The 13,312-nt window shown below is 37.4% G+C and overlaps 1 protein-coding gene across 10 annotated transcripts in view; it reads right to left on the bottom strand.

Moving 5' to 3' along the window:
* Positions 1 to 13,312, bottom strand: part of RASAL2 (RAS protein activator like 2) — a 354,763-nt gene that overhangs the window by 58,156 nt on the left and 283,295 nt on the right. For all 10 annotated transcript variants that reach the window (XM_045982547.1, XM_045982548.1, XM_045982549.1 and 7 more), the window contains one exon: positions 5,654 to 5,763. In XM_045982547.1, the coding sequence (XP_045838503.1) occupies positions 5,654 to 5,763 (110 nt within the window). The remainder of the gene's footprint in view (positions 1 to 5,653; positions 5,764 to 13,312) is intronic.

Raw genomic sequence — 13,312 nt, 5'->3', positions numbered from 1 at the left:
GTATTACTGTATATCAAGAAATTTGGTTTCTAGAAATATTAATTGCCAAAAGCTTCAATTCTTATGCCTGTGCCTCACAATTGTATAAAGGAAATTCCGAGTTTAAGTATTACTATAAACTGACCCAAAAAGCAACAACTCATGGAACACTACATCAAAAACTAATGAGGTACTGTATGATGAGTAATTAAAAAAAAAAAAAAGAAGCCACACTGGTAACCTAATTCCACCACAGCGTTATAACAGAGTTTACGACCAGTAGATCATTGGCTAGATGAACCTGGAGCTGCAAGGATCTTTCTGATTAGTCAAATCTGTACGTTGAAATATCCTATGGTATTCTGCACAGAAGAGCTTACTGATCATATGTAGTAAAACTCACTTAAACCTGTCTATCTGGGGGGGCCTGGGTGGCTCAGTGGGTTAAGCCTCTGCCTTCGGCTCAGGTCATGATCTCAGGGTCCTGGGATTGAGTCCCGCATCGGCTCTCTGCTCAGCAGGGAGCCTGCTTCCCTTCCTCTCTCTCTGCCTGCCTCTCGCCTACTTGTGATCTCTATCAAGTAAATAAATAAAATCTTCAAAAAAACAAACAAACCGGGGCACCTGGGTGGCTCAGTGGGTTAAAGCCTCTGCCTTCAGCTCAGGTCATGATCCCAGAGTCCTGGGATCTAGCCCCGCATCGGGCTGTCTGCTCAGCGGGGAGCCTGCTTCCACCTCTCTGCCTGCTTCTCTGCCTACTTATGATCTCTGTCTGTCAAATAAATAAATAAATAAAATCTTAAAAAAAAAACAAACCTGTGTATCTGTCATTTTAAAGTAGGAACTCAGACCTCATGAGAAAATTTTACCTTTTTAAAATGCTATGAGTGCAGATAAGTTTGTGGTTATCAAAAACCTTAAAGAATTCAACACATGATCACTACTGCATTGTGATATACCTCAAGATAGACTCTCTCTTCATCTTGAAGGGGGGAGAGATAAAGTGATTTGCGTAGCATCATAATGAGAAATTTAATGAGAAATAGATCTCTGACTTCTTTCGTGTTCTGGTCAAATTCGGCGAGGTAAGCCACAAAGGAAAAGATTGGCATGTTAGACTAAATGAAAATCTAACACTTCTATATTTAGTATTGTATATTCAGTGACACAATTTTAAATTTTTATTATTTATTTATTTATGAGAGCGAGAGTGTATGTGTATTGTGTGTGCAAGTGAAAGGAGGAGCAGAGGCAGAGGGACAAGCAGGCTCCTCAATGTACATGTAGCCCAACACGGGGCTTAATCTCATGACCTGGAGATCATGACCTGATCCTAAATCAAGAGTCAGATGCTTAAGTGACTGAGCCACCTAGGTGCCCAGATACCTCTAGAGACATGATATTTATTTATTTTAAAGATTTTATTTATTCATTTGACAGAGAGAGACACAGCAAGAGAGGGAACACAAGCAGGGGAAGTGGGCGAGGGAGAAGCAGGCTTTCCGCTGAGCAGGGAGCCTGATGTGGGGCTCGATCCCAGGACCCTGGGATCATGACCTAGGCCAAAGGCAGAAGCTTTAACCCACTGAGCCACCCAGATGCCCCCAAAAACATAATTTTTAAAAGACAAACAGATTGGGAGAAAATTTTAGCAACATGCAATATAGTGGCTTACAATCCCCAATAATAATAAAGTACTATTCTAAATCAGGAAAAAAAGGACAAAACCGCTCAACACAAAAATGGGCAAAGCAATAAACAAGCCATAGAAGAAGTGAAAAGATGTTCAACTTATTATACATTAGGGAACCACAAATTAAAACAAAAAGTGGATCCCCCTGCGTCTTTTTTTCAAGAGGCAATACAGCATTAAGTTTAAAAATGTAGACTCTTGACTTACACTTCCTGGATTTGAAACACAGGTCTGCCATTTTCTAACCTTGTACAATTTACTAATTTCTCTGTGTCTCTGTTTCCTCATCCTCAAAATGAGGTCATTACAGTAACTAACTCATAGGATTTGTTATAATGATTAAAGAGAGAGTTTATGTAAAATGCTTAGAACAGTGTCTGGCACACAGTAAATACTATTTAGGTGTTTATTATTGCTATTTATTCCATCAAATGGATACAATGTAAAATGCTGTTTAAAAGATAAAAGCAATCCATGGGGCACCTGGGTGGCTCAGTCAGTTAAGTCTCCAACTTTTGATCTTAGCTCAGGTCTTGATTTCAGGATTGTGGGTTCAAGCCCTGCATCAGACTCCAAGCCCACGCCACTCCCCTCCCCCCATTTTTAAAAAAATGAAAATAAATAAATAAATAAATAAATAAATAAATAAAAGTAATCCTACTCTGTTAGTGGAAATGGTAATTACTACAGCTTTTTTGAAGGATAATTTAATAATCTGCATATGCTATATGTAGTAGTTTTACTTAAGAAATCTGACTCAGTCACATAAGGACAAAAATGTTATATGTTCAGAAATGTCCACTACGGGGCGCCTGGGTGGCTCAGTGGATTAAGCCGCTGCCTTCGGCTCAGGTCATGATCTCAGGGTCCTGGGATGGAGCCCCACATTGGGCTCTCTGCTTTGCAGGGAGCCTGCTTCCTCCTCTCTCTCTGCCTGCCTCTCTGCCTACTTGTGATCTCTGTCTCTGTCAAATAAATAAATAAAATCTTTAAAAAAAAAAGAAAGAAAGAAAGAAAGAAATGTCCACTACATTTCTAGTTTGTGCCCTAAAGGGGGAAACAATTAAAATATCCATCAACACAGAAGTGAAATATGTTACAAAAAATTGTAGCATACTAAGAAGGCAGGTGTTAAAACAATGTAGATTTAGATGTACTGACATAAAAGTTGTCTAAAATATTTATATTAAAAAGTAAATCATAAAGTAGTATGTGTAATATGATCCTGTTTAAATGAAAATAAGCACAACATATATATGTGTGCATTTATGTATGGATTTTTAAAAGAGTTGTGAAAATATACGAACTGCTAATGAGGTTATTTATATGGGGAGATGGGCAGAGTGAAAGGGCACTTCAGCTTTTTGATTTGTACTTAGGTACTGAAACTTATTTTCTTTTAAGATTTTATTTTTTGAGAGAGAGTGAGAGTGCACATATGCATGTGCATACACACAAGCAAGGAAGTGGCAGAGGGACAGAGAGAAAGAGGGAGAGAGAGAGAGAGAATCTTAAGCAGACTCCTTGCTGAGTGCAGAGACCAACACGGGGCTCGATCTCATGACCCTGAGATCATGACCTGACCAAAATCAAGAGTTAGATAGTTAACCCACTGAGCTACCCAGGCGCCCCTGTACTGAAACTTTTAAGAACAAAGACACATGTATTTTACTATATAATTTAAAAACTGAAAAAAGGGGTTGCTTACTAGGTTTGCCTATCCTACTAAGCGAATCCTGGTTTCTATGGATTTGATATAAGAATAGAAATGTTCTGCTACTGAGATTTAGACACTATATACCATTTTGGAAGAAATGGCCTGACTTGGGCAATCAACACATACAATCCAAGAAAACCAGTTTTTGAAAAAACCTTTGGTCTCACCTACAATGGTACTGATTCAAAGAACTCACTAGATTAACATCTTGTACCTTAGTTCTAGTTATCTCCATCTTCAGATGATCTGAAGGTAAGAGAGCCTATTTAAAAAAAACAACAACATAATATATTCAAACTCTAGTGAGTATATCCTTTTACGGGAAGACCAAAGTTTTTGAAAAATTTCTGTATAGGAAACTTCTACAATTCAAATGGATTTAAAAAATATAAATACTTGAGATTTACTGGCACCTTTCTATTATGCTGTATCTGAGACACAAAGATATTAGCATTGATTGAAGCAGAACTGCACGGAAGGCGCACATAATGAATTTAGGTCACTGGAAAGGCCAAAAGTGCACTAGCTATATAATAGCAATATAGGAGACTCTGGGAGAACACAATCTCATGGTAATTCAATCTAAGCATTCCTTTAGGCTACCTAAAGCAAAATGGAAGAGGACGGAGCACACTGAAGTTATGAAAGGGATATTTAGTACAAGGTTAAAAAAACAGGTACACCTATAAAAATATTTCCTTGTCCACCCAAACGTACATCTGCTGCAGATTTTAAGAAAGTGGCTTTGAACTGGGAGTGTTTCAATGGTTGTACAATATCCTTGTTCTTAAAAGCCATTATTCTGAAAAATATTTCTCATTCCATTTTATTAAGACATTTATAAAATGGTGTTAATTCTTAGAATAATGAAAATTGTGGAATAACAGGAATCTAAGGAAGAGATATGAAAAGGAAAAAAAAATCAGCTTTTTTATGATTACCTTAACACAAAAAGGTATAAAAGAGGTAATTAACAACACAACTACACAGCAAATTGGACAGACTTGCAAATATCACAGAGCACCTCTAAAGTGGTTCGGGGATAAAAATCGCTAATAAAGCAGTATACTCTCTCATCAGCTAATATGTTGGACAAGTTACTTCATCCATTAAAAAAGGAGAAGAATTCTCTGCCTGGCAAATCTATAATCTGCCATCACAGAGACTGTAGTCTGTATTTGTTTGTTACGCAGATAACTAAAGATAATGGACTTACTGAAAGAAAAAAAAAAATCCAGTATAAATAAGAGTATCAAATATGGAAGGCAGACAGAAGTTCAAATCCAAGCTCTACTACCTACTAGCTGTTGTGACCCTGGGCAAGTTTTTTCAATTTCTTTTGTCTTAGGTCCTCATCTGTAAGATGAGGGCAATAACCGTATCTAGGGTCGTATTACATGAGAGGCTTCATTAAAAATGCTTTACACATAGTAAGCACTCAGTAAATGTTGGTGATGGTGGTGATGCGTGAGAATATGGCAAGTTTAATTTCCTAAATTTTGAACAATGTGGACACACCAAGTTCTAGCACACATTCAAAGATTTTAGAAGGTTGTTATCCTTACTAAGCTATGCCTGTGAGGGTTACTTAAGCTGATAGTCCTAATAATCAAAATCTGCACATGTCTTCTAGATGGGACTGCAACCCAATACAACTGATTGCATATGCTGTACACAAAGAACAATGGAGCAGTGAACAGCATGGACTAGAGCCAAACTGCTCAAGTTCAAACACCATTTTTGCTATTTACTAAGCTGTATGACCTTGGGCAAGATTACTTAATCTCCCTGTGTCTCAGGTTCTTCATCTAGAAAGTGGAGATAGTAATATTTATCTTATACAGTTACTATAAAGATTTAATGAGATAATGTACAGAAAGCATCTAGTGCAGTACTCAAAACACATGTTTGCTACTGTCATCATCATCCTATAGTCATTCTACAAAAGAAAGGCATCTCTGACTGCTAGGATTTGATTCTATAGAAACAGCATTTAAATTAGTTCTTACTTTTCAATATTTTAAGATTCTTAAACTGCCTGGGCATTTGCGCCAACACTTTGTACCTTGCCTCAATATAAGTAAGACCAAAAAAAAAAAAAAAAGTGGATTTAGCATTGGATCTTTCCAATTGTCATTTAAAGTTAGAGATGACCAAAAAATACCTTATCAAAACCCACTGTAGAACCACTTTCCCTGTTTAAAACAAAAACAAAAACGAAAAACAAAACTGCTTTCCCTGTTTTAAGCAAGTTTACTTCTTACCTGTCATCTGCATTACGAAGGGATGGAAGCCGAAAGCTGGTGTTTCTGTCAAGCTTTGACTGGCTTTTGGTCCTCTTGATGGAGCCTTTCAGGCGCTTGCTGAAGAACCCCTAGAATGAAAAGGCAGAAGGTGATGGGAGAGAAAACAAAAAGAGCAACTTTGCTGTCTCCTTACTCCTCTGCACCACCTCTGAAAAAGGTACCAAGATTTTTATAATGAAGACCAGAACAAGAATCCAGCTTTTAATTTTTATAAATAAAAGTTGCTTGAAACTGCCTGGTAATGAGATGAAAAATTTTTTTCTTCTAGGATAACTGGGATAATTAAACTTTTGATAACACTTACCTTCTTATTTCTTAAACATTTTCTATAGCAGCTATGGTAGAAAAACCTCTACCTTTGTTAATAGATTTTTAAAAAACACAACAGTGTAAGAGAAAAACATACTCCTTTCTCTGAAGAAGTTTCAATAGAAAAGGACATCTAGTAGGTAGTTTCCTGAATTAAATTAAGGGAAGAAAGGAAATGAGACTAGCATGTGCATTAGTGCACTAGAGGAATTTTAAAAGGATACACTGATAGTGAGAAGAGAAGCTTTATTCTAAGAACTGCCCCCTCAAAAAACCAAAAAACCAACAAAAAACAAACCCAAAAATAAAAACAGAAAAATAGAACTCCACAACCCTCCCCAAAACTTCTCAAAGAACACAAAAAAGAATTATGTAATTAGTATAAGGTAATGTGTTGGCAGTCTCAAAAGTGTGAAAATTTGGTCTACAAATCACCTTGGATATGTTACTTGTAAACTTAAGTTTTAAATGTAGCTAAACTGTCTTGAAATAGGTATCACTTATGAAACTACTGAAACATCTAGACTTCAGAACAAAGTAGTTTACAGTTTTTGGCCCCTGCTATCCTGTTACCACTTACATTAAACTATCCAGAGCTCCTTCAACATTTCCTAGTCTTAGCACCTGGTAACAATAAGCATCCAATAAAAGTGTGTTGAATAATGGAATAAATGCATGCATGAATGATGACAGTCTCTGCTTTCAAGTAGCAATTATATTGTTGGCAGATGAAAGGACATCTTACAGAAGTATACCAAAACGTCTTGAGAAAAAGTTCTAATTCAAAGAGAAGTATTTTGATGTTGGGAAAATGACTCTTTCTAATCACCTTGAGATGAATATTATTTTACATATATAAAAGCTACATACAATAAACATTTCCATAAGGAAGACAAAGAAATATGTCAAATCTTTTATATTCTTTTAGTTATCACCAAAGCCCACTGTTTTGGGTGAAGACTGTATTACTCAAGATACACTGGGTTACATTTATCTAGTCATCTCCCCATATTAATAGCACGAAACATGTTCCGCATCTATCTATGAGCCGATCAACTAAGGGAGATGGGGGCTTGGCTCTGTGCTACTCTCACTCGGGGACTTGGGCTAAGGGAGGCTCCTCTTCTGCTCATCTATAGTTGCTTCAGCAGGAGAAAGGAAATGTGACATGTCCTAGTTCTTAACCTTCATGTCACTTCTAGTCTCATTTTATCAGACAGAAAGTCACATGACCACACCTGATTTCCGCGAGGAAAGGATATACAATGGTATTACGTATCAGAAAGAAAACCGGGACTATCTGGTGAACAGTAATGTGGACTACCACAGTGCTTACCCACGCCAAGTATTCTGCCAACACACAGGCATTGCTTCTTTCATTTGAGAAAAATGTAAATGAACTTATTTGGATCAGAAGTAAACTATTTAGCTCACTGAAAAAAAATACTTGTGTTATTTTTTGTTATTCCTGTAGCCCAAAGAATAAGTGTAGAGACTCTTGGAATATACCACATAGACGTAGTTCCCTAGGCTGTTTTTATTATAGGTACATAGAGATTGACTGGAGGGAATAAAACAAGAAAACAAAACTTTTTTTTACAGTACTACATTTCTTTGTTGACTTTGTTTTTTTAAATTTTTTTTTAAAGATTTTATTTATTTGACAGACAGAAATCGCAAGTAGGCAGAGAGACAGGCAGAGAGAGAGGGAGGAAGCAGGCTCCCCGCCGAGCAGAGAGCCCAATCAATCGAGCAGCGGGGCTCAATCCCAGGACTCTGAGATCATGACCTGAGCAGAAGGCAAAGGCTTTAACCCACTGAGCCACCCAGTGGTTTTTAAAAAAAACCCACTGTTTTTTAAATTTTTTTATTTAAATTCAATTTAGTTAACATATAGTGTATTATTAGTTTCAGAAATAGAACTCAGTGATTCATCAGTTGCATACAATAGCCATTGCTAATTACATCACCTATACTCCTTAATGGCCATCACCCAGTTAGCCCATCCCATCCCCACCCCCGCCCCACACCGCCCCGGCAACCCTCAGTTTGTTCCCTATAGTTAAGAGTTTCTTCTGGTCTCATCAAAATACTAGCCAATAGGATCCAACAGTACATTAAAAGTATTATTCACCATGACCAAGTGGGATTTATTCCTGGGCTGTAAGGCTGGTTCAACAACAGCAAATTAATCAATGAGATACAATACATTAATAAAAGAAAGAACAAGAACCATATGATACTCTCAATAGATGCTGAAAGAACATTTGACAAAGTACAGCATCCTTTCTTGGTCAAAATGCTTCATAGTGTAGGGATAGAAGGTACATACCTCAATATCATAAAAAGCCGTCTATGAAAAACCCAAAGTGAATACCATTCTCAATGGGGAAAAACTGAGAGCTTTTCCCCTAAGGTCAGGAACATGGCAGGGCTGTCCACTATCACCACTGCTATTCAACATAGTACTAGAAATCCTAGCCTCAGTAATCAGACAACAAAAAGAAATAAAAGGCATCAGAATTGGCAAAGAAGTCATCAAGCTCTCACTCTTTGCAGATGATATGACACTTTATGTGGAAGACCCAAAAGACTCCACTCCAAAACTGCTAGAACTCATAGGACTTCAGCAAAGTGTCAGGATATAAAACCAATGCAGAGAAATAAATTGCATTTCCATACACTAACAACAAGACAGAAGAAAGAGAAATTAAGGAGTGGATCCCATTTACAATTGCACCCAAAACCCTAAGATATCTAGGAATAAATCTAACCAAAGAGGCAAAGAATCTGTACCCAGAAAACTATAGAATACTCATGAAGGAAATTGAGGAAGACACAAAGAAATGGAAAAAATCTTCCTTGCTCATGAATTAGAAGAACAAACACTGTGAAAATGTCTATGCTACCTAGAGCAATCTACACATTTGATGCAATCCCTATCAAAATACCATCAACTTTTTTCAAGGAAATGGAACAAATAATCCTAAAATTTATATGGAACCAGAATAGCCAGAGGAATGTTGAAAAAGAAAACCAAAGCTGGTGGCATCACAATTCCAAACTTCAAGCTCTATTACAAAACTGTAATCATCAACACAGTATGGTACTGGGAGAAAAAACAGGACATACAGATCAATGGAACAGAACAGAGAGCACAGAAATGGACCCTCAACTCTATGGTCAACTGATCTTCGACAAAGCAAGAAACAATGTCCAATGGAAAAAAGTCTCTTCAACAAATGGTGTTGGGAAAATTGGACAGTCACATGTAGAAGAATGAAACTGGACCATTTCCTTATACCACACACAAAAATAGACTCCAAATGGATGAAAGACCTCAATGTAAGATAGGCATCCATCAAAATCCTTGAGGACAACACAGGCAACAACCTCTTCAACCTCAGCTACAGCAATTTCTTCATAGAAACATCGCCAAAGGCAAGGGAAGCAAGGGCAAAAATGAACTATATGGACTTCATTGAGATAAGAAGCTTTTGTACAGCAAAGGAAACAGTCGACCAAACCAAAAGACAACTGACAGAATGGGAGAAGATATTTGCAAGTGACATATCAGATGAAGGGCTAGTATCCAAAATCTATAAAGAATTTACCAAACTCAACACCCAAAGAACAGATAATCCAATCGAGAAATGGGCAGAAGACATGAACAGACATTTCTGCAAAGAAGACATCTAGATGGCCAATAGACACAGGAAAAAGTGCTCAACATCACTCAGCATCAGTGAAATACAAACAAAAAAAAAAACCACAGTGAGATACCACCTCACACCAGTCAGAATGGCTAAAATTAACAAGTCAGGAAACGACAAATGTTGGCGAGGAAGGGGAACCCTCTTACACTGTTGATGGGAATGCAAGCCAGTGCAGTCACTCTGGAAAATAATATGGAGGTTGCTCAAAAAGTTGAAAATAGAGCTACCCTATGACCCAGCAATTGCACTACTGGGTATTTACCCTAAAGATACAAATGTAGTGATCTAAAGGGGCACGTGCACCCAAATGTTTATAGCAGCAGTGTCCACAATAGCCAAACTATGGAAAGAACCTAGAAGTCCATCAACAGATGAATGGATAAAGAAGATGTAGTATGTCTATATATACATACATACGTATACATAGACACACACACACACACACACACACACACACACACACAGAGGAATATTATGCAACCATCAAACCCCGAAATCTTGCCGTTTCCAATGACGTGGATGAAACTAGAGGCTGTGATGCTAAGCAAAATTAAGTCAATCAGAAAAAGACAATTATCATATGATCTCACTGATATGATGAATTTGAGAAACAAGACACAAGATCATAGGGGAAGGGAGGGAAAAATGAAATAAGATGAAACCAGAGAGAGGGACAAACTATAAGAGACTCTTAATCTCAGGAAACAAACTGAGGTTTGCTGGAGGGTGGGGTAGGGGAGGGATGGGGTGGCTGGGTGATGGACATTGGGGAGGGTATGTGTTGTGAATTACGTAAGACTGATGAATCACAGACCTGTACCCCTAAAGCAAATAATACATTATATGTTAATTAAAAAATAAATAAAATTATAAATCTTAAAAAAAAAAGAGTCTCTTCTGGTTTGCTCGCCTCTCTGCTTTTATCTTTTATTTTATTTTATTTTATTTTATTTATTTGACAGAGAGAAATCACAACTAGGCAGAGAGGCAGGCAGAGAGAGAGGAGGAAGCAGGCTCCCTGCGGAGCAGAGAGCCTGATCCAGGGCTGGATCCCAGAACCCTGAGATCATGACCTGAGCCGAAGGCAGAGGCTTTAACCCACTGAGCCACCCAGGCACCCCTCTGCTTTTATCTTATTTTTTCTTCCCTTCCCCTATGTTAATGTTTTGTTTTTTAAATTATGCATGTGAGTGAAATCATATGGTATTTGTCTTTCTCTGACTTATTTCACTTAGCATAATACCCTCTAGTTCCATCCACGTTGTAGTACATTTTTCTTTTTTTTTTTAAGATTTTGTTTTGAAGTAATCTCTATACGCAATGTAGCACTTGAACCTACAACTCTGAGATCAAGAGTCGCATGCTCTACCTGAGTCAACCAGCCTCCCCTAAAGTATCCTATTTCTCAGAGACAGGCATTTTTCTGGTCTCCTGTACAATCTTAGTGTTGCTAAGGAAGTCACTGTCATTTGTTCTCCAAGGCAAAGGCTTTATTTACTACTTATTTTGATTCAATCAGGATGAGTCACCACGTTTGCTCATTAATGTAATCAACAAACCAGATCTGCGTTTATGGAGTTCTATTTGGACTATTTATGGCTGGTTCCAAATCTACTGGCCTAAGTTTAGATTTGGCCCAAGGATCTGCTCTAATATCATATATAAATATATTTCTAACAAAAATACAGTTAAGCAGTTACCTGGGAATGTACTAGATGTTCACTCATACAGTACTGTACTTTGTACTTTTTTGTGGTACTTACTATATAATAGTTTATTGTTTTAATCCATTTATTTAATAAATATTTGTTTTATGTCTATTTGTTATAAAGCATTATACCAGGTATTGTAAGGGAATCAAAGATAAAACAAACACAAACTCTGCCCCCAAGGAGCTTATAGTTTAATATGGGATTTGGAAACTAAATTTAATATATATGGCACAATTAGGGAGGCAAGTGTTCCTAATGTCTGGCATATTTAATCACAAAATATGTTTCTTTGAATCTAGCACACCAATGATTTTAAGTCATGCTATTATTTTATGTACACTAAGAAAAAAGCTGCCAATTCAACTATAACACAATGCTTCATCACTTAAAACTTTTATTTTGTACTAAGAAAGGTTTTAAAAGACTTAGACAGGTTTTGTCATATGTACACATAAAAAGAATATATGCAAAATAAATTGTTAAGGTATTCCTAATGCTTCTTTCCTTTGAACAACTTTTTGACTTGGGGTTGTTGTTCATGTTTTTCTACAGAATATCATCCTGTATCCTTTCAAGAATGTTGATGACAGAGTATCTTAAAAGAGTAACTTACAGGGATGTTAAAATATGAAAAATGTGCATCTTAGAATTGATAATATGATATTATTTTAGAGAGGTATATAGGAACTAATTTTAGGATTTCAGAAAAAGACAAGTTTACATCATCCAGAGAAACAAGAAGTGGAATATGCTAGGTCCCAGTGGGTAGACAAGATTTGGGTTTGGGGTATAAGAGTAAGCAAGAGTATTGTAAGGAGCACGGCTTGAGAAATGTCATGGAACTAAGAACACAATGGGTATCCATTAAGTAGACTTAGTCTGGTTGGTATATGATTAGAAATAGTGAAAAATAAGGTTGGGAAGGTGGTTTGTCCACCTACTAAAGCAGACTTATTGCTCCCATTGGCCCTTAAACTTTAAAGGGAAGATGTAATGCTTAACATTAACCATAGTATCTAAACTTTAGTGAGCACTTAATGTATATGCGAAATTACGGTTGTTCTGGGAATACAGATAAGGGAAAATCTAAGATAACCCAGAGTGGTCAGTAATATTTCAAAGAGGTAGTAGAATTTAAAACAAAGGTCTGTTCTTATCTCCTTGATAAAACTGAAACATGGTTTTCACCTGAGAATATTGTTTAGCCTAGGCTAAAGGTTGGTCTGGCATTATGTCTATTCAGCCATGTGATCTCCCACGCATTCAGGAAGACCACATAACTGAACAGATAATGCCACTAAAAACTCCCTATCTCCACGCTAGTCTCAGCTTCTGCTATGCCTCTGGCCTGGACCAACTATGCAATGAGCCAGCCTTTCGGTGACATTAACCCTACCAGGAAACCTCAGAAAATTGAACATGCCTACTTGCCCACTGCCCCTTCTGAGCAATTCCTCATGAACAGATCACTACCCTTTGCACCAAGCAATTCTTCTCTGACTATAGCTTATTGAACCAACGATGGGTAACTGACCTAACAGTCCCTAAAAGAGGGGGCCTGGTAAGAGTCCTGCCTGTAGGATATGGTATCAGCTGGTAGTTACCAAAAATTCCAGGCTGACTCTTGGCCATTCTCTGCTTCATGCTTTACCCTCCGCAACTCTGAAAGCCTGAAATTCTCTACCTTCCCCATGCATCTCTGTTACTGCTCATATTCTCCCCCCCTTCTCCCTGGCTAAGTCATCCTTTCAGACTCAGCTAAGGCATGATCTCTTCTAGAATGTTTTCTGACATGTCCTACAGCTTGCTCTAGATGAGGTGCTTCTATGCTTCTGGGTATTCCAAGTCAACAGAGCTAATCTTACATTTAGCACACTGCA

Source organism: Meles meles, chromosome 17, assembly GCF_922984935.1.
Source record: "Meles meles chromosome 17, mMelMel3.1 paternal haplotype, whole genome shotgun sequence".
Taxonomy (NCBI): Eukaryota; Metazoa; Chordata; class Mammalia; order Carnivora; family Mustelidae; genus Meles; species Meles meles.
The sequence above is the reverse complement of the archived record's forward strand: the minus strand, read 5'-3'. Positions and strand labels throughout refer to the sequence as shown.